Here is a 21,746-nt window from a genome sequence, read left to right as displayed (position 1 = left end):
TTAGACTAGAAGGTTAAACCGAAATGTTTATGACAATAAAAATTCAAATAACTGTCTATATAACTGATATATAAATGTGAATTTGTATAAGACATTTTGGTGTGGGACTTTGTCCAACGAAATTTTGTCCTATGGGATTTTGTCTTTGTGGGATTTTGTCCGGTTGGGATTTTGTCCGTCCCACTGACCTGGTGAGGAATTGCCCTACACCCGTGAAAGCTATCGGCGCTCAAATCACTACAACGGAGCCTGAGGCGAGAATTATAATTTGGCATATTCTTGATCCATAGTTTATGTCAAAGGTAACAGTCTTCTTATTACGTCTGCTCAACGATTTGTTTAATCGGGATAAGGTATCAATATTTTGAATTTCAGGACTTAGTGAATTCCATAGTTTTAGTGTATCAGGTAAAAATGACCTGTCATCCAATATTACTATCAGTACCATCTACAATATCATTAATATATATTATAAAAATTAAGGGTCCTAAGACTGATCCTTGAGGGACGCCTGCTAATGCTGGTCTCGGATTTGATGTGTGTCCATTAGTTACAACTCTCTGGGTTCAATCATTCAAATAACTTTCAAACCATTTTAGTAGGTTACCTTGAATACACCTAAAAAATACCGCTCTTACTTAATTCCGATCGGGACCCGTGAAGGTCCGGGTTAGAATGTGCCTTCAGTAACCCATGCCTGTCGTAAGAGGCGACTAACGGGATCGGGTGGTCAAGCTTGCTGACTTGGTTGACATAAGTCGTCGGTTCCCAATCGCGCAGATCGATGCTCATGCTGTTGATCACTGGATTGTTTGGTCCAGACTCGATTATTGACAGACCGCCGCCATATAGCTGGAATATTACTGAGTGCCGCGTAAAACTAAACCCACTCATTCATTCCCATCGTCTGGCGCTTTAGCTATGAGTGAGTGAGTGAGTTTAGTTTTACGCCGCTTTTAGCAATAGTCCAGCAATATCACGGCGGGGGGACACCAGAAATGGGCTTAACACCTTGTGCCCATGTGGGGAATCGAACCCGGGTCTTCGGCGTGACGAGCGAACGCTCTAACCACTGGGCTACCCCACCGCCCCGCTTTAGCTATGAAATCATATAGATAGGTTAACTGACAAGTTGTCGAGTCGCAAGAAGTAAATCCAGACTGGAAGTTTCACAGTAGGTTATTATCTATCAGAAAATTATAAACATATTTACAGATACAGTTTTCAAATACCTTAGCAATAAAACTTGTTAATGCTACGGGTCTGTAATTAGAACGATCGTATATGTTGCCTGTTTTATGTATAGGGATTACGTACGCTTCTTTCCAGAAGGTTGGGAATTTGGTCTCTTTTAATGACAAGTTAAATAATTTAATTAGAATCGGACCTAGTGGGTTAGCATCATCTCATTTGATCGTGTGACTACTTACGATATGGCAATACTAAATTTGAGACCATTCTGGTTTACTGAATTTTGTTAATTACCTTCAGAGTCACTGTTCCAATTAATCATTACTAAATTGAACGTCCATGTATTTCGTGAGGAAGCAGTTCAGTATTTTTTACATTACCCTTGATGAAACCTGTCAAGCTGAAATGGTAAATTAATATAGCAGTCAATATGGTATGGGGGAGCATCGCTTCCCATGATCGGACACAACTTGCCATTGTCACTGGCCATGGCAACATTCCCAAAGCTTTCTTCAATCGCTTAGTGTCATTTATGCGTCGTCGTTGCCAAGGCTGCACCAACGACAATGTGGACACACACGATACTGAATTTGTGAACTGATTTTTCACACCACATCTCTTCAAGGGCGTGTCACGATGCCTCTTGTCAAATCATACAGATTTCGATATCATCCTGTCAACAGTTAAACAGTGATTAAGGGAAACCACAAATCATGTTATGATCTTTTTGCATTAAGAAATGTCATAACATCAAACAGGGCGTAGCTACTATTATAAAAAAAAGCCCGGGCTTACACATGATATAAAGCTTTGCAACCTATCGTGCTTACACGAACAAATTGGCTTGCTACGCGCCTGTCAAATATTGCACAGTTACCTTATTCCAGTAGTATATAATGGGTTGAATTGATGTCGACTAACGCCTCACCTGGCAATATTCCAGCTATATGGCGGTGGTCTGTACAAGTCAAAACATTGATTACATAAACAGTTTCGTTGCCTGTTGACTGGGTTTCGTCCTATTGCGCAACTTAGTACATTAACTGGTCGAGAATTTTGAGACTAACTCATTTAACTGGATACATAAATATTAATCAGTATTATTTGATACATCTAAGCACTTGTATATCGCAACACTACGCTCCATCTAATCCTTGCAAACATGTCGTGTAGCGTGCTCTGTCGTACAGCGTGCTCTGTCGTACAGAGAGCCCTGACAAACAGAAACCTGGAAATCGTGGACATTTCAAAACGAGGCTCAGCCGCAAGAAAAGTTTGGCGGTCTGGTACGGACTTGATATTATATCAATCACATTGTGTGTTACAGAACTACACTGAATAAGCGCAACAAACACACAACAGGTGTAACCCCAGATGCATTGTGAATCATTTTACGATCTCATCAAACTGGGGCAGTCTGTGACGTCTTAGTTAAGGCCATGCTGCCTACACCTCGCCTTAAAAGATAAAAATACGATGTTATTAAAGTTTAAACTTAAAATTCATTTATAAATGCCATTTTCATATGAAACGAGAAATTGGATTTCAGTGTAACCATAGTTGTTTGTGATGTCTATTTTCACTTTCACACGAGAAAATTCGGATCGGCTGAAAAGTAGGTCATTGTCTGAATAGGTTAATGATACTCATGTTTCGGTTTGATAATCGAGTCTGGACCCGACAATCCGGTGATCAACAACATGAGCATCGATTTATACAATAGGGACACGAAGATATATGCCAGCAAAGTCAGTGAGCCTGACCACCCGATCCCGTTCGTCGCATAGGTCGTAAAAGCTCAAGCATGGGTTGCTGAAGACAAATTCTTCACATATTTCGTATGCTGTGAAAAGTAGTATGGGTGTACTGTTTGTATTGATGTGAAGGGTTGTATGGGTGTACTGTTTGTATCGATGTGAAGGGTTGTATGGGTGTACTGTTTGTATTGATGTGAAGGGTTGTATGGGTGTACTGTTTGTATTGATGTGAAGGGCTGTATGGGTGTACTGTTTGTATTGATGTGAAGGGCTGTATGGGTGTACTGTTTGTATTGATGTGAAGGGCTGTATGGGTGTACTGTTTGTATTGATGTGAAGGGCTGTATGGGTGTACTGTTTGTATTGATGTGAAGGGCTGTATGGGTGTACTGTTTGTAAGGGTTGATGTGAAGGGCTGTTTGTATGGGTGGTGTACTGTTTGTATTGATGTGAAGGGCTGTATGGGTGTACTGTTTGTATTGATGTGAAGGGTTGTATGGGTGTACTGTTTGTATTGATGTGAAGGGCTGTATGGGTGTACTGTTTGTATTGATGTGAAGGGTTGTATGGGTGTACTGTTTGTATTGATGTGAAGGGGTGTATGGGTGTACTGTTTGTATTGATGTGAAGAAGGGTTGTATGGGTGTACTGTTTGTATTGATGTGAAGGGTTTGTATGGGTGTACTGTTTGTATTGATGTGAAGAGGTTGTATGGGTGTACTGTTTGTATTGATGTGAAGGGTTGTATGGGTGTACTGTTTGTATTGATGTGAAGGGCTGTATGGGTGTACTGTTTGTATTGATGTGAAGGGCTGTATGGGTGTACTGTTTGTATTGATGTGAAGGGTTGTATGGGTGTACTGTTTGTATTGATGTGAAGGGTTGTATGGGTGTACTGTTTGTATTGATGTGAAGGGCTGTATGGGTGTACTGTTTGTATTGATGTGAAGGGTTGTATGGGTGTACTGTTTGTATTGATGTGAAGGGCTGTATGGGTATACTGTTTGTATTGATGTGAAGGGTATTGTATGGGTGTACTGTTTGTATTGATGTGATAGGGTTGTATGGGTGTACTGTTTGTATTGATGTGAAGGGCTGTATGGGTGTACTGTTTGTATTGATGTGAAGGGTTGTATGGGTGTACTGTTTGTATTGATGTGAAGGGTTGTATGGGTGTACTGTTTGTATTGATGTGAAGGGTTGTATGGGTGTACTGTTTGTATTGATGTGAAGGGTTGTATGGGTGTACTGTTTGTATTGATGTGAAGGGTTGTATGGGTGTACTGTTTGTATTGATGTGAAGGGTTTGTATGGGTGTACTGTTTGTATTGATGTGAAGGGTTGTATGGGTGTACTGTTTGTATTGATGTGAAGGGTTGTATGGGTGTACTGTTTGTATTGATGTGAAGGGTTGTATGGGTGTACTGTTTGTATTGATGTGAAGGGTTGGGTGTATGGGTGTACTGTTTGTATTGATGTGAAGGGTTGTATGGGTGTACTGTTTGTATTGATGTGAAGGGTTGTATGGGTGTACTGTTTGTATTGATGTGAAGGGTTGTATGGGTGTACTGTTTGTATTGATGTGAAGGGTTGTATGGGTGTACTGTTTGTATTGATGTGAAGGGCTGTATGGGTGTACTGTTTGTATTGATGTGAAGGGCTGTATGGGTGTACTGTTTGTATTGATGTGAAGGGTTGTATGAGTGTACTGTTTGTATTGATGTGAAGGGGGTTGTATGGGTGTACTGTTTGTATTGATGTGAAGGGTTGTATGGGTGTACTGTTTGTATTGATGTGAAGGGCTATATGGGTGATGTAGACTGTATGGGTGTACTGTTTGTATTGATGTGAAGGGGGCTGTATGGGTGTACTGTTTGTATTGATGTTTATGGGTGTACTGTTGATTGTGAAGGGTTGTATGGGTGTACTGTTTGTATTGATGTGAAGGGTTGTATGGGTGTACTGTTTGTATTGATGTGAAGGGTTGTATGGGTGTACTGTTTGTATTGATGTGAAGGGCTGTATGGGTGTACTGTTTGTATTGATGTGAAGGGTTGTATGGAGTGTACTGTTTGCATTGATGTGAAGGGTTGTATGGGTGTACTGTTTGTATTGATGTGAAGGGCTGTATGGGTGTACTGTTTGTATTGATGTGAATGGGTGTATGGGTGTACTGTTTGTATTGATGTGAAGGGTTGTATGAGTGTACTGTTTGTATTGATGTGAAAGGGCTGTATGGGTGTACTGTTTGTATTGATGTGAAGGGTTGTATGGGTGTACTGTTTGTATTGATGTGAAGGGTTGTATGGGTGTACTGTTTGTATTGATGTGAAAGGCTGTATGGGTGTACTGTTTGTATTGATGTGATGGGGTGTATGGGTATACTGTTTGCATTGATGAAAAGGGTTGTATGGGTGTACTGTTTGTGTTGATCTGAAGGGCTGTATGGGTGTACTGTTTGTATTGATGTGATGGGTTGTATGGGTATACTGTTAGTATTGATGTGAAGGGTTGTATGGGTGTACTGTTTGTATTGATGTGAAAGGTTGTACGGATGTACTGTTTGCATTGATGTGAAGGTTGTATGGGTGTACTGTTTGTATTGATGTGAAGGGTTGTATGGGTGTACTGTTTGTATTGATGTGAAGGGCTGTATGGGTGTACTGTTTGTATTGATGTGAAGGGATGTATGGGTGTACTGTTTGTATTGATGTGAAGGGTTGTATGGGTGTACTGTTTGTATTGTATTGATGTGAAGGGTTGTATAGTGTTCTTTTTGTATTGATGTGAAGGGTTGTATGGGTGTACTGTTTGTATTGATGTGAAGGGTTGTATGGGTGTACTGATTGTATTGATGTGAAGGGTTGTATGGGTGTACCGTTTGTATTGATGTGAAGGGTTGTATGGGTGTACTGTTTGTATTGATGTGTATTCAGGTTGGATGTTAGTCTGCCATACAGACCCTGAAACAAACATATCTAAGAAAGCCTATGCAAGTCTAGATTATGTGGCAAGTCTAGATTTCCACAGTTTCCGCCTGAAAATGAAGAAAGTCCCAGGGCTCCTTTTCATTAAATTTTATGTTTTGTTATTTGAACTATATTTTTCTGTTAGTCTAGTTGGATGTATATTTCCGTTCAAACACATTCCTGAAATCTTTGATCAAATATTATATATGCTCGAGTTGTATGTGTCTGTGTCGATCCACGTGTATGTCAAACACTGACTTGCAGTTTGATTTTATAAATTCTTGAATAGAAACTGCGAGGCGAGGCGAAAACAGTTTAGTCATTTTGATATACATTAAAGCCATCTGTCAAGCATCTTCAGAGAAACAGTGATTATGAATGACACGGATCACCTAACCAGGATGCTTCGGGATATGTATAATGATAACGGGCGGAACCAGTCCCCGTGTCCAGCACAATGATCTGACTTCACTTTGTCGTGACAGACTTCACTTAAATACCTTCCACGGAAACTCGATTTTGTTTTTCGATTACCACTTCCAATAGGATTACTCAAAATTGAATTCGTGGATGATCACAATGTCTTACAGTCCTAAACTATGAAAGAGTTTGTTTATGGTTTTCAAACACGTTTATAATAAGCATGACACTTAAGGGATCAAAATCTCACTACATATACCACTACCCAAATATTCTGTTCAACGTATATGGAAATAATTTATTTCGAATGCTTACCAAAATATACTACCCATCAAAAGTTTAGACTCACTTAAATGTTACACATATATGTGTGGTTACATCGAAGATGAATTTCTCCACTAACTTTGGGGAACCAACTGCAAACTTTATGCAGATGAATTGCACGAGGATCAAGCATTAAATTGCTAAAAAGCATGTGCAAATATCGTGCATGTGAACTGCTGTGTTGTGGTGTAAAAGTTTGTTAACATTTCGCCAATTTTCACCCAGTTTCATCATTTTTTTAACCCATGACAATAATCTTTTCAATGTTACGAATTTGTTTCACAATACATCAGTTCAAGTGTAAACAGTACCTTTAAACAGTATGGAAAACTTTGCAAAATCTAGTTTAGAAGAGTTGCCTGAAGTAAGTGGCTACATTTACACTAGTGAGTCTTAACTTTTGATGGGGAGTAAATGTTTAATGGGTACAAGTCATAACTGTATGACTAACCACTTGGACGAATATGGGAAGGTTGCCATCTGCATTGAAGGCTGCACAGTCTTTTGTTAGTTGCAGCCAACGTGAACAGCCCATGAAACGACGTCATCGGACCGGAACGGCCTGGAGAATCCTACCTTGTGCCCCCCTATCCATGAGCTTCCAACAAATTCATTGAGTGTGGCAACGAGGTGGATGTTGGGAATTACTTCTGTCCTGGAATAATGTTTGGCATGGACAGCTGGCAATGCAAGACTACGACTGATGTCCATTGTTGTGATCGTGAAGATATTGTTGACTATGAAGACATGACTGGCTCGAACAGTGCAGTTACGTTTGGTAGTGTAGTTTGAGGTATATTTGATCCCAAAAGATGTGGAATTAGACTTTTGTATTAAGCAGGATGGAGACGTTTCTTTGCTACGATGGTAATTTCAGAGAATATATCTAAAATTCTAGTCTATGTATCAGTGATTATGTATAATCTCTGAAATTTTCAGTGATTATGTATAATCTCTGAGTGAATCAGACATTATACATTATCTCTAAACATTTCAGGGATTATACATTATCCCTGGTTTTACATATTCACTGTAACATATACATTCCTGTGTACAGACGGAGAATAGTATTATACCTGGGTAATAGTTCATATGTCTAAATATTCAACGCAAAACCGTCGGGGATTTGAGATAGTTTATTTGTGAATCACGTTTCTCCAGAAACATACATGTACATACCAATGGACTGAATCTATGTGCACCTGTGTACGAGCTAGCTCCTGTGGGAAGATGAGAAGCATCATCACCCTGATGCAGCAGCAGCAACAGCAGCAGCAGCAGCAGCCGCAGCCGGGGAAAACACCATACACCAAGACACTGACCGTCCTAACTGGTTGAAGCAGTTGTAGACCTCGTCATCCTTGGAGGTGGACGAGACAGTCAAGTAGGATGTTTGAAATAAGTATATATTATCATTTGCACTAGATTGCCTGTGGTGTATATACAAAAAAGATAAGTACAGATGCAGTTTATTCTGAATCCTAAAACCATAGAAACACTGCCATGTAGCGTCGAGTAGAAAACATTATATTTATATCGTTCTTTGTATCCTACCTACACAATGGGTCAGTAACTGGTGGAATAACATATGCATGTCTTATCAACAACAGGTGAGTGACAGTGCTGGTGATGTGGACAACGCAGGGGAAGCCAGGATATATACTGTTCACGACGTGTGTGTGGACAAAAAATAAACATCTAGTTCTTCGTAGAAAATCAATTGTCGTCGACGTGGCGACATGAAAATCGTGTAACATGTTGATTGATAATTGAAAGAAAACTACGCTCTTGCTGTTTTTCTCTTTTGCTGATTTTCTCTAAGTACGTTCTGACCAGGAGATCCGACTAGTACTGAAATACTTCATTGTTATAAATACGATAATATCAGGACCTCTAGTCTGTCTCACAGTGCCTGAACCACATTATTTTCGCTACTGCCTAGCCCTCCCTGCAATGCTAAAGCCCTGAATGAAGCAATCTAGATTTCCCCCTGAATCTCCCATCTCACAAGGGCTCCTTTTCAGTTTAAATGGTTTTTCATTGGTTACTATAAAAATCATTAAATTTTATGTTCAGGCACTAAGCATTAGTCTACGGGACATCTAATGACAAAGCCAATCGACGAAACAAGGAAGCAAGTAATTTCCAAGACTAGCTGGCTTGTCTTTGTTAACTCTAGTTAATCGAGGACAGAAGGAAATTCTGATCCCTTTTAATTCCTCTGACGAACTAACATAGATGTTAATTATGCCAACACATCCTATAAATGTGAGAAACGAGCCCAGATGAACATCAGTTTTTGATTCGACACTAAAATGCCTAATCATCTTCTCTTGGCCTGTCAACAACAAACTAAAATAAACAAACGTGTGATCAGACATCACCCCTTACGAAGAGTATCCACGTGAGATATCGGTCGTCAAGTTGTCGTTTCAGGCAGTTTGCGATACAGAAGAGCTTTGTGTCAATGTAAACGTATTACGATGTTGCAGCCCACTACCCACAGTCCCATCCCTTGGACACATTCACGGAACCATCTACATGGGCTATTATCATAGCCAAGGGTTGCAAAAGACATTTTAAGATTGAAATAGCGAGGATAACTACGAAATGCCTCTTTCGTCTATATTTCAGGCTTTCGTCTTGGAGGCTGTAGACCTCCTGGCTGAAAGGCCATAATCTGTGGAAAAATAACATCTCTCGAAATACAATCAGAACAAACATTTAAATATTCATGCATAAAGATGACAATAGTATATAATCAACATGAAGCTGGTTGACTTGGATGGCATAAACTGGCATGACATATATTCAATATATGAACACACACGGGGCATCATCATGAACATGTTAATAAGATCCATTGATGGACCATTGATAGAGGACGGCTGATGCTGCATGTCCAGCAGGTTTTCCTCCAGGGATGCACACTCCAGGCTTCCTACAAGGATGTATACTCAGTTCCTAGAGTCTGTATAGAGCACCTGTGACGCACCAGCAAGGTAAGGCACCGATATCTGATAGCTGCCTGGCGTGGACATGTATGTATGGACAGTCCAGGGGTTCGGGTGTACCCAGCATGAAGGCAAGTGTGGACGGATGATGGATGTGTAGAACACATACAGCGACGTGAAGTGACAATATCTACAAGATCCTTCCTAGCACCTGGTGCTGGAACCTGGATGACATAGCTCAGATAGTTTCTGTGAGGCGACAACGTTCTAGATAGCACCATTAACAAAAATATTCAACATGTGATTTTCGAGCTACCACAAGAGTGAGGCCTGTGATAACAAAAGTCACAAGCAAATACACAGTTTTCACAAATCGAATAGCACCAATAGTCGTGTGGCCTGCCTGTAGTAGGATCTCACAACTCTCCCGTGTTGAGCAACTCACTGTTCCGCCATTTTCAATGTGCGTATGAAGTGATGACATGTCCAAAGTGTATTAGATTACGAGGGGCACCTGTCTCACTGCGACATCTGGTGCCCGTAGGGAGAGTGATGCATGGTGTTGTATTCCTGTGCTTTGAGACGTAAACAGGCTATACTGGACCCCACGTTGGGCGGTGGTGAGTAAGAGTGATTTGCCAGTGCACAACTTGAGGAGGTGGTAACTGGGCTGTAACTAGGTGGTGTTGACCAAGACAGGTAATCGGAGTTCATGGGGGACGGCCGCGGGGTGATGGGTTGTTCTATGGGAGTGTTTTCAGGACTTCGGCCATATATGCTTTGTCTCTGAGCCATCAAATTGCGTTCGTTTCTTCTAAACTTGGCTCGTCGATTCTGAAACCACACCTGAAATGACAATGTACGTGGTTAGAAATATTGCCAAGACGAATACATTGAAAACACTCACAACGTAGTGTGCTTTCCTTACAAGAATATGGAAATTAACATACATATGGATATGGATATTATAATTATTTTTATTATGCTAATATTTGTATAGCGCCAATATCCTCCTCAGCCTCTCAAAGGCGCTTTGTTTTCACCTCGATCACTGGATGTCAATCTCAGAGGACATATCGTATCATCAATCTCAATTCCCTAGGGAGCATACAATTATAGCATTATAATTATTAATATGATAACTTTTATCAACATAGACATTCATTACCATCCACTGGTTACAGTCTGTGTTTTGCCTGTCTGCCACCATTAGTACAAATGGGCAGCATAATATACACAAACTTACTTGAACTCTTGCTTCGCTCAAGTTTACCCGCCTGGCCAGCTCCTCTCGAACGAAGGCATCTGGGTAGTGTGTCCTCTCAAACACTCGCTCGAGCGCCGCTAGCTGGGTGCTGTTGAACGTTGTGCGGTTACGCCGCTGTTTCCGTCGTCGTTTGCCGTCACCGTCATCCTTCTTGTCGTCATCGTTGTCTGCTGTAACGAAAGAAACGATGTGTTCTTACAACGGACTGCAGCTATGGACATCAATCACTCGGGGAAGCGCTCACTACATGACGCCACAGTAGCAGTAATATAAACCTTGTACACACTTACAGAGTGAGTTAACGAGTGTGATAAAGATCCACACACAATCTACGGCCAACAGTGTAATACAGATCCACACACAATCTACGGTCAATTGTGTTATTATATAGATCCACACACAGACAATCTACGGTCAATTGTGTTATACAGATCCACACACAATCTACGGTCAACTGTGTTAAACAGATCCACACACAATCTACGGTCAACTGTGTTATACAGATCCACACACAATCTACGGTCAACTGTGTCATACAGATCAACCACAAAAGCAACGCTCAGAAGTGTGAAATCCTGGTGAACAATGACACGTTGAAGCCGCCGTAAAATGTCCATAGACGTCTACCACCGACACGCAACATTCCGGAATCCGCCCTTCCCTGTGCATATATTAACGAAGTAATAATGTATTGATGCTGTTCAAAAGATATATTGTTTTGATACTTCACATAATTAGTTAGTAAAAGGAAATTAATGTTCTTTTGAGGACCGGGATTCATTGCAGTCTTCGCCATCAGGACTTGTTTAGCACCGTGTAGTTAAGAGCGGGTTCGTGCTTCGTTTTTCGGTTTTTCGAATAACGAATAACGTTCTAGCTGCGGGTTCGTTATTCACTCTAATCCCATTCCTTCTATCAAATTTAAGATAATCCATATCCCAACAACTGCTTAGCGCCGGATTAGTTATTCAGACATGGGACAAGAAATATAAGATACAGTATATTTTCAAATGTTTTTTTCTATTTTTGTAATTTGTTCTCGAATAACGAAAACATGCCAGCAGCAGATTTGTTAATCAAACTCTGTATGTTACCAACCATAGTAGGTCATTCAAATGACTCAATTAAATGTTGTAAAGTATTGGAGATCAGGAAGTCAACTGACCAAGGCCTACATTTCCAACATCTGAAGCTAGTGATATTATCAGTTTTACACGAGGAAGGGGCCTTTTGGTTTATACGTAGTCTGCCTCACAGTCCCTGAAACACATTATGTAGAGGGTAATGTCGAGTTACTCTCCATTCCTGAAAATAATGGAGCCGAGGCCGTGTCAACCGCTCCTCGTATTCATGGTTTGCTATAATATTTAGTATAAAGTAGTTTGACGCATATGGGAATGAATTACAACATTTAAAAGGCAGATTTTAAAAATATAGTATTATATTACACACACAAAACTATGTTTCCAAGCATAACCATTGTCATTTACCATATCTGTACTTCTCTCCAGAAGTTCATGTCTATTATGTGTCCTATAACGCCAAAATTAAACAGTTGCTTGTAAACATCTTAGATGTCCTTACATTTGTCAGATTGTCAGACATAAACTGACAGTGATGGCAAGGTTTTCGTAATTCAAAAGAACTGAATTTGAACAATGCACCTATCAGACGAAGCTGATGGCTCCAGCTTGGTGTATTTAACATTACTGTAGTTCAAAGATATACAGTCTTTGCATAACAAACCCGTTACTAGAACGCTCTTTTTAGAACACAAATCCGCTGGAAGCACGGTATCAGTCAGTTTATTTCGTGAAAAGGCCTTAGGCCCACGTACAAAAACATGATAATAATATTTCAACATTAACTTTGTACTACACATAAGATGACCGTAATGCAGGCGCATCTTTTACATAACGGTATGTTATATTTGTTATCATATATTTGATAGAATTGATGGACATAAACTGAATATCGGAGCCGGTGTTAGTTAGTTTTTCTTATTCATAAGTGCTCAATACCTGATTAGCTGTTGCACAATGCTACACCAGTAAACGAACCTGCTGCCTTTCATTGCATGAGTTTCAGTGTGTATGTTTTTATTCGACACACAAATTCCAAGTCTGAATAACCACAAACCCGTTGCTGCTGGGTCTTCTTTATTCAGAAGTGCTGAATAACTAAACAGTTGTTGAGATATAGTCTGCTTTATATTTGATAGATCTGATGGGCATCAAAAACATGTTGCTAATACGTACTTCATTATCCGAAAAAAGAATAACGAAAATCAAATTCAGGCTGCCGATTCATCTCTTTCCACCGTGAGGGCGGATTAAATGTGTTGGGATTCATCTCTTTCCACCGTGAGGACGTCTTGAATGTTTTGGGATTCATCTCTTTCCACCGTGAGGACTTCTTGAATGTTTTGGGATTCATCTCTTTCCACCGTGAGGACGTCTTGAATGTTTTGGGGTTCATCTCTTTCCACCGTGAGGACGTCTTGAATGTTTTGGGATTCATCTCTTTCCACCGTGAGGACGTCTTGAATGTTTTGGGATTCATCTCTTTCCACCGTGAGGACTTCTTGAATGTGTTGGGGATTCATCTCTTTCCACCGTGAGGACGTCTTGAATGTTTTGGGATTCATCTCTTTCTTTCCACCGTGAGGACGTCTTGAATGTTTTGGGATTCATCTCTTTCCACCGTGAGGACTTCTTGAATGTTTTGGGATTCATCTCTTTCCACCGTGACGACGTCTTGAATGTTTTGGGATTCATCTCTTTCCACCGTGAGGACTTCTTGAATGTTTTTAGGATTCATCTCTTTCCACCGTGAGGACTTCTTGAATGTTTTGGGATTCATCTCTTTCCACCGTGAGGACGTCTTGAATGTTTTGGGATTCATCTCTTTCCACCGTGAGGACTTCTTGAATGTGTTGGGATTCATCTCTTTCCACCGTGAGGGAATCTTCTTGAATGTTTTTGGGATTCATCTCTTTCCACCGTGAGGACGTCTTGAATGTTTTGGGATTCATCTCTTTCCACCGTGAGGACTTCTTGAATGTTTTGGGATTCATCTCTTTCCACCGTGAGGACGTCTTGAATGTTTGGGATTCATCTCTTTCCACCGTGAGGACTTCTTGAATGTTTTGGGATTCATCTCTTTCCACCGTGAGGACTTCTTGAATGTTTTGGGATTCATCTCTTTCCACCGTGAGACGTCTTGAATGTTTTGGGATTCATCTCTTTCCACCGTGAGGACTTCTTGAATGTTTTGGGATTCATCTCTTTCCACCGTGAGGACGTCTTGAATGTTTTGGGATTCATCTCTTTCCACCGTGAGGACGTCTTGAATGTTTTGGGATTCATCTCTTTCCACCGTGAGGACGTCTTGAATGTTTTGGGGATTCATCTCTTTTTCCACCGTGAGGACGTCTTGAATGTTTTGGGATTCATCTCTTTCCACCGTGAGGACGTCTTGAATGTTTTGGGATTCATCTCTTTCCACCGTGAGGACTTCTTGAATGTTTTGGGATTCATCTCTTTCCACCGTGAGGACTTCTTGAATGTTTTGGGATTCATCTCTTTCCACCGTGAGGACTTCTTGAATGTTTTGGGATTCATCTCTTTCCACCGTGAGGACTTCTTGAATGTTTTGGGATTCATCTCTTTCCACCGTGAGGACGTCTTGAATGTTTTGGGATTCATCTCTTTCCACCGTGAGGACTTCTTGAATGTGTTGGGATTCATCTCTTTCCACCGTGAGGACTTCTTGAATGTTTTGGGATTCATCTCTTTCCACCGTGAGGACTTCTTGAATGTTTTGGGATTCATCTCTTTCCACCGTGAGGACGTCTTGAATGTTTTGGGATTCATCTCTTTCCACCGTGAGGACTTCTTGAATGTTTTGGGATTCATCTCTTTCCACCGTGACGACGTCTTGAATGTTTTGGGATTCATCTCTTTCCACCGTGAGGACGTCTTGAATGTTTTGGGATTCATCTCTTTCCACCGTGAGGACTTCTTGAATGTTTTGGGATTCATCTCTTCCACCGTGAGGACGTCTTGAATGTTTTGGGATTCATCTCTTTCCACCCGTGAGGACTTCTTGAATGTTTTGGGATTCATCTCTTTCCACCGTGAGGACTTCTTGAATGTTTTGGGATTCATCTCTTTCCACCGTGAGGACTTCTTGAATGTTTTGGGATTCATCTCTTTCCACCGTGAGGGACGTCTTGAATGTTTTGGGGATTCATCTCTTTCCACCGTGAGGACGTCTTGAATGTTTTGGGATTCATCTCTTTCCACCGTGAGGACTTCTTGAATGTTTTGGGATTCATCTCTTTCCGCCGTGAGGACGTCTTGAACGTGTTGGGATTCATCTCTTTCACCGTGAGGACGTTTTGATTCTGTTGGGATTCATCTCTCTCACCGTGCTCCATGAGGACCGTTTTAGGGTTCACCCTGTCCGAGTCATCCGACTGACATCACAGTGCCTGTTTGACGAAGTTCTAGATCGACGGATGTATGCATCTCCAGCCTCTAGACCCGTCTACTCACAAAGTAACTTATTCATTAAACATCAATCATTCCACTGTCTTGCTTTATTTTAGGGGCTCCCTTCTCCAAACATAATGATGCTCTCAGTAGGTTCCCTCCTATTGATTGTAGCTTGGCGGAGGCCTAAATGACATCAACAAGCAAAACTGAGTACACTCAAGAGGTGTAATTAATGCCCAACTCTCTTTGATGTGTGTTTCCAAATGCCAAGCTCTTCACCGGCAGTAAGATCTGTTTTCATCAAAGGAGCATGGTAAGGGGATTGATGTTTTATACAAACTGTGTACTTGCATTAGACAGACTACGATGAATTATGGCCAATCCGATTTTTTGACATACCTTTTAAAAGATTTATGACAAAACCTGACAGCAATGTTTGCGATGTTATCTGGCACTCTCCCAGCGGCGCCATCGCGATCCGCGCGGACATACGACTTACCAACACAGGAAATCTACACTCGGATTACATTAAAAAGCATTTCTGAGCATGCTTTAGTCCCTTGCTTGTATTGATCAATACGATAGTATGTAAAATTATTTATTCTGTGTGAAGTGAGGAGAATCTGGAAAGATGGCTGCTGGCACATCGTCCAGCCTCCTCAGTACACGTGTGTAAAACCACACATCCAGTTCTGCACTATGGATCTCTACATTTCTACTTGTAAAATGCGCTGAAATTTTTCCGACTCGACTTTTGTATATTGCGTTACTTTAAAGCTTGGTCTCGCATGGGTAACAAGGGTAGATTTGCTGAATATGAAGAGGAATTATAACCACGACACAAATGGATATCACTGTTAACTTCACATTCTAATTTAACTTAGTATGTAACACGAGTTCTGATTGGTGAATGTTGTACATTTCCGACCGTTATAATCAGCATATACGGTCGCAATTTGAAAACCGATTCACCAAAACCTTTCAATGTATCCCTACACTATTGGGGTAACGCTGCTTTGCAAGACATTGTCATTTGAGGAAGCCATAGGTCAATTAACTCCCCTATCCCGGTAAACTGGGTGGAATTTGTGTTAAAAAAGACAAAACAGTATCATAAATTTAATTTTAAGTTCAAACAACTTACTCGCAACGGGCTGTTGACCCAACACTGTTTGATCATGAAAGAAGATTTATGACGTCATTACGGAGCGTGACGTCACCTGCTGTGACGTCATTTGACAACAGAACTGATAATGGCCCGTAGTTGAGGAATCAGCGGGCCGCTCATTTCTGTAACTAGAGGGCGGTTTCATCACAATTCCGTCCATTTTATCTGTAATACTATTATCTATTCATCATTGTCAGATTTAGTCTGTGTGCACATAATAAACGTGTGTAGTTTGAAGGGAACTACGTTTTCTGGCGATGGTGTAAGTTCAAGAGTGGTATGATTAACCTTTGACCTACAGGAACTTTGAACTGGTTTAAATAATGAATTTCTTTCACGAAAAACAACGTAAAACGAGTTGAATTAGAATGGGGGATAACTGTGCGTCGCCGATATAACGTTAAATTTGCGGCTATATAACCACCGGTATACGTCCCCAATTCGTCAAACACAGTACAGTTATCCCCTAAATACGTGACGGGTACGACATTATCCCCCTCAAACACAGGAAACGGGAGATAGAGAAACAGGCTTCGTCCGCTAGTCAAGTTTCGTTTCCGAAATATATCTCTTCAACTGTGAAATATTTCTTAGCGAATTTGATATAGATATCAGTGCTGAGCCAGGGCTATTTATATTTCTAAGGGCAACAGGTTAAAGAGGGAGGTAGTCTGCCATACAGACCCTCAAACAAACATCCAAGAAAGCCAATGCAAGTCCAGATTATGTAGAATTCCACAGTTTGTAAAATGACAGTAACTCTCAGGGCTCCTTTTCCTTATATTTAATTTTTTTTCGTATTATGAAATGTTTGTCTTTTCTTCTCTAAAAATATGTTCATTTCAGAGACTAGTTGTTAGTCTAAAGAGGAGGTAGAGTTCGAGAACTTGGATCTGGACTGGAGCCTTTTCCTAATCTGGAAATTCATCTTCATATTTTGTGTGTTCGAGGTTTACAAGTCAAAATATATTGAAGATTACCTAAATTATAAGTTTGAAATTAAGATCTCTCACACGTACAAAATCTATGTTTATTGTTGGGAAATGCAACAGTTTAAACATATCTGAACAGGCAGCCATGCTGACATAAAAATTCAATTCAGTGAGGGACGCGTTCAGAGGCACGCGTGATGTCTGGGATCATTTACTTGCCGACAAGTAGGAAGAAATGTGGGTATGTGGAAAAGAAAGTCGTATAATAAATATTGCGAAATACAACCAAAACAATACCAAATTATATTCTGATGCAAGATACATTTTGCAAAGCACAAACAGTGCATGCATCGACATTCGTTTCCACAGAAATACTGTAGCAGGGATTGTACTTCTACGTTTTCATGTCAAGGACGTAAATGTTTATAATCGATGGGCAGGGAAGAAGGGGCAAACACGCTCACTTGAACATCTCATAAGACGTATAAGGCAGACCTTGCTATTACGATATCATGATAAACACCTTTTTATTTCTAGGTGGGTTCACATTCTCTAATGAAAGTTGTCAGCTCCAAGTGGCGTCTCACTTTACTGATAAAGTTGTCACCTCCATGTGGCGTCTCACTTTACTGATGAAGTTGTCTTGCCTCATGTTGCGTCCACTTTTACTGATGACGTTGGTTATCCATGTGGCGTCTCACTTTACTGATGATGACGTTGTGACCTCCATGTGGCGTCTCACTTTACTGATGACGTTGTCACCTCCATGTGGCGTCTCACTTTACTGATGACGTTGTCACCTCCATGTGGCGTCTCACTTTTACTGATGACGTTGTCACCTCCATGTGGCGTCTCACTTTACTGATGAAGTTGTCACCCCATGTGGCCATGTGGCGTCTCACTTTACTGATGACGTTGTCACCTCCATGTGGCGTCTCACTTTACTGATGACGTTGTCACCTCCATATTGGCGTCTCACTTTACTGATGATTGTCACGTTGTCACCTCCATGTGGCGTCTCACTTTACTGATGACGTTGTCACCTCCATGTGGCGTCTCACTTTACTGATGACGTTGTCACCTCCATGTGGCGTCTCACTTTACTGATGAAGTTGTCACCTCCATGTGGCGTCTCACTTTACTGATGAAGTTGTCACCTCCATGTGGCGTCTCACTTTACTGATGACGTTGTCACCTCCATGTGGCGTCTCACTTTACTGATGAAGTTGTCACCTCCATGTGGCGTCTCACTTTACTGATGAAGTTGTCACCTCCATGTGGCGTCTCACTTTACTGATGAAGTTGTCACCTCCATGTGGCGTCTCACTTTTTGACTGATGAAGTTGTCACCTCCATGTGGCGTCTCACTTTACTGATGAAGTTGTCACCTCTATGTGGCGTCTCCACTTTACAGGTGACACCTCTATGTGGCACTCTGAAGTTGTCACCTCCAGGTGACGTCAACTACTCTTCTGATAAAGTTGTCATCTCAAGGTGGAGCCACATTCCCTACTCATGAAGCTGGGTGACCTCTAATGATAGTAACACAGGCAGATATGTTCCATGATAGAACTTATGTATCTCCTTGTAAAGAAGATGGTAATTAAAACTCTGTGGCGAGTGCGCATCTCCTCTATGTTGTAAATGCCTCCCTTTCCGGACCAATTGAAGCTGTGGACATACTGGCGCTCGTCCGGATTGAGACATGCATTCATTCAGTAATCTGGGAAAATTCTGTTGCTTTGAAAAAAATATATATATATATCTCAAAGGGAGGTGAGATCTATGAGAAAACATGGGACGCGTACTGAAGTTTGAAATAAGGCTGGTGGTGTCACTGAACTGGAATCAGCTCGGTGTATTATAGAAGTACGCCATGCTTTGATTCCACTTACGGCTGAACTGGTATAGGCACGAGCTTATTGCGCAGACTAATATCAGAACACTCACAGGTCGTATTCCTTTGTTGTATTGTGAAGCCGAACTTCAGCAAACGTCTGGCATGAAATGGCAATGTGCTTCTGGAAGTTATAATGCAAACTTCCTTCACAGAAGATGGCGGTATGGTTGTCCCCTGCACCGCTGATGGTGGAGAGCAGACGTGGCTTATCGCGTCGTTGTCAGAGCCGCTGATGGCGCTGGCGGAAGCTGGGGCTTAATTGGCCACGTTGTTTAGTATTTGAGGTCGCGCCATCACTCATCCCCGTTTCTAAAGTCCCCAAATGTTTAGAAAACACGCCATTTCGTACAAGAAGAGGTCAGCCCGTAGACCAAGTGGCCTCATTGCTAATCGTTTTATTTCACTTGCATAATCACCGCACACTTTTACATGGCCGCTATTGTTTCAGGATTATATTTGTGCGTTTCAACAGACATGTGTATTGATATGATGAACTATTTCTAACAACTTAACACGATAGATATACCCTGTTCCGTCATGGAATGCTGTGCAATAAATATCTTATCTTATCTATCTTTCAGACGAATATGTGTTTGTGTAGCAAATTACCACATCAGAATAATTGCCAAATGATTTGACATCACATCTGACTTCTATCCGTTCAAACGTCATACCTCCCAGCAGAGGCAGAATCCTTGATTCACCTAAAACCAAGACGGCTGGATTCAACATAGGAGATTATACACCAGCAACAGGACTGGCGTAGTGATTGTGGTTTAACATTTTAATGAATTAGGGTTTTCTAGATGAGTAAAGGTTGACGTCATGTTGGTTCAGGTGATACAATCCCAACCACACCTGTTGGCACAGCTAGTGGCAGAAATCAAGGTGTAGTGTGCGCCTGGCTTTCATGCAAGGAGACAGCCGTTGGAGGGGTCAGATTCTAATGACATGTATAGAAGAATAGGAAACAATCATCAGGCTTCCACTAAGAAACATAGAACTGTGAAATACTCTGATGGGGGCATACCCTTTTGGGGACATACCCTGATGGGGGCATACCCTAATGGGGACATACCCTGGTGGAGGCATACCCTGATGGGGACATACCCTGTTGGGGACATACCCTTATAGGGTCCAACCCTGATGGAGGCATACCCTGATGAGGGCATACCCCGATGGAGGCATACCCTGATGGAGGCATACCCTGATGGGGACATACCCTGATGGGGGCATACACTGATTGGGCATACCCTGATTGGGGCATACCCTGATAAGGGCATGCTCTGATGGAGGCATACCCTGATGGGGCATACCCTAATGGGGGCATACACTGATGAGGGCATACCCTTATGGGGCATGCCCTGATGTAGGCATACCCTGGTCGGGGCATACCCTGATGGGGGCATGCCCTGATGGGGATATACCCTGATGGGGGCATACCGTGATGGAGGCATACCCCTGATGGGGCATACTCAGATGGGGGCATACCCTGATGTAGGCATACCCTGGTGCAGGCATACCCTGATGAGGGCATGTCCTGATGGATGAGGCATACCCTGATGGGGATATACCCTGATGGGGGCATACCGTGATGGAGCCATACCCTGATGGGGGCATTCTCTGATGGGGCATACCCTGATTGGGCATACCCTAACGGGGGCATACCCTGATTGGGAGATACCCTGATGGGGGCATACCCTGGTGGGGGCATACCCTGAGGGGGCATACCCTAATGGGGGCATACCCTGAGGGGGGCATACCCTAATGGGGCATACCCTGATGGGGGCATACCCGATTTGGCATACCCTGATTGGGGCATTCCTGATGGGGCATACCCTGATTGGGCATACCCTAACGGGGGCATACCCTGATTGGGAGATACCCTGATGGGGGCATACCCTAATTGGGGCATACCCTGATGGGGGGATACCCTGATGGGGGCATACCCCAATTGGGGCATACCCTGATGGGGGGATACCCTGATGGGGGCATACCCCAATGGGGCATACCCTTATGTGTGTTTTTAGGAATATGCAGGTTGTGCAGATGGAACCAGTGGAACAGACTCTACTCCTACTGGCCGCTTCATACACACTTGCCTGACCCCGTCAGTAATGGAAGCATTTAAATATCGCCTCTTTATCCAGACCAAGATACAGCACATCCACTCCGCTACTCGGCCAGAGCAAACACGAGGTTGACAAATGTAGACGGGGCCGATACAGCTTGTCCGGGATCTTATCATTTGTTTAACTCTCTCGACCTGGGGCGAGCACTAATTAATCTAGTGGAATATGAAGAGCCTTATCACCTCTGGAGTGCGTGACAAAATTACTCCGCCGTTTATCACCACTGCCATTGC

General features: G+C 42.0%; 1 protein-coding gene across 1 annotated transcript; it reads right to left on the bottom strand.

Moving 5' to 3' along the window:
• Positions 1-7,782: 7,782 nt before the first annotated feature.
• Positions 7,783-21,110, bottom strand: LOC124257545 (homeobox protein prophet of Pit-1-like). Its single transcript, XM_046691642.1, has 3 exons — positions 20,492-21,110; positions 10,862-11,052; positions 7,783-10,461 (listed from the first exon to the last, which is right to left on the bottom strand). Exons 1-3 carry the CDS (start codon positions 21,108-21,110, stop codon positions 10,135-10,137), a joined length of 1,137 nt encoding a protein of 378 aa, XP_046547598.1. The 3' UTR covers positions 7,783-10,134.
• Positions 21,111-21,746: the final 636 nt, after the last annotated feature.

This window comes from Haliotis rubra, unplaced genomic scaffold (assembly GCF_003918875.1).
Source record: "Haliotis rubra isolate DU_JTF1 unplaced genomic scaffold, ASM391887v1 Scf665, whole genome shotgun sequence".
Taxonomy (NCBI): Eukaryota; Metazoa; Mollusca; class Gastropoda; order Lepetellida; family Haliotidae; genus Haliotis; species Haliotis rubra.
Note: the sequence above shows the minus strand (reverse complement) of the source record. Positions and strands in the feature narration are given on the sequence as shown.

Excerpts from the sequence above, each read along its gene's own strand:
- LOC124257545 (XM_046691642.1), bottom strand. The coding sequence starts at position 21,110 with ATGCCCCCTCAGGGTATGCCCCCACCAGGGTATGCCCCCATCAGGGTA. Across the intron at positions 11,053-20,491 it reads AAGGGTATGTCCCCAACAGG|CAGACAACGATGACGACAAG; the intron begins GTATGTCCCCAT and ends CTTTCGTTACAG. Across the intron at positions 10,462-10,861 it reads TGAGCGAAGCAAGAGTTCAA|GTGTGGTTTCAGAATCGACG; the intron begins GTAAGTTTGTGT and ends TTGTCATTTCAG.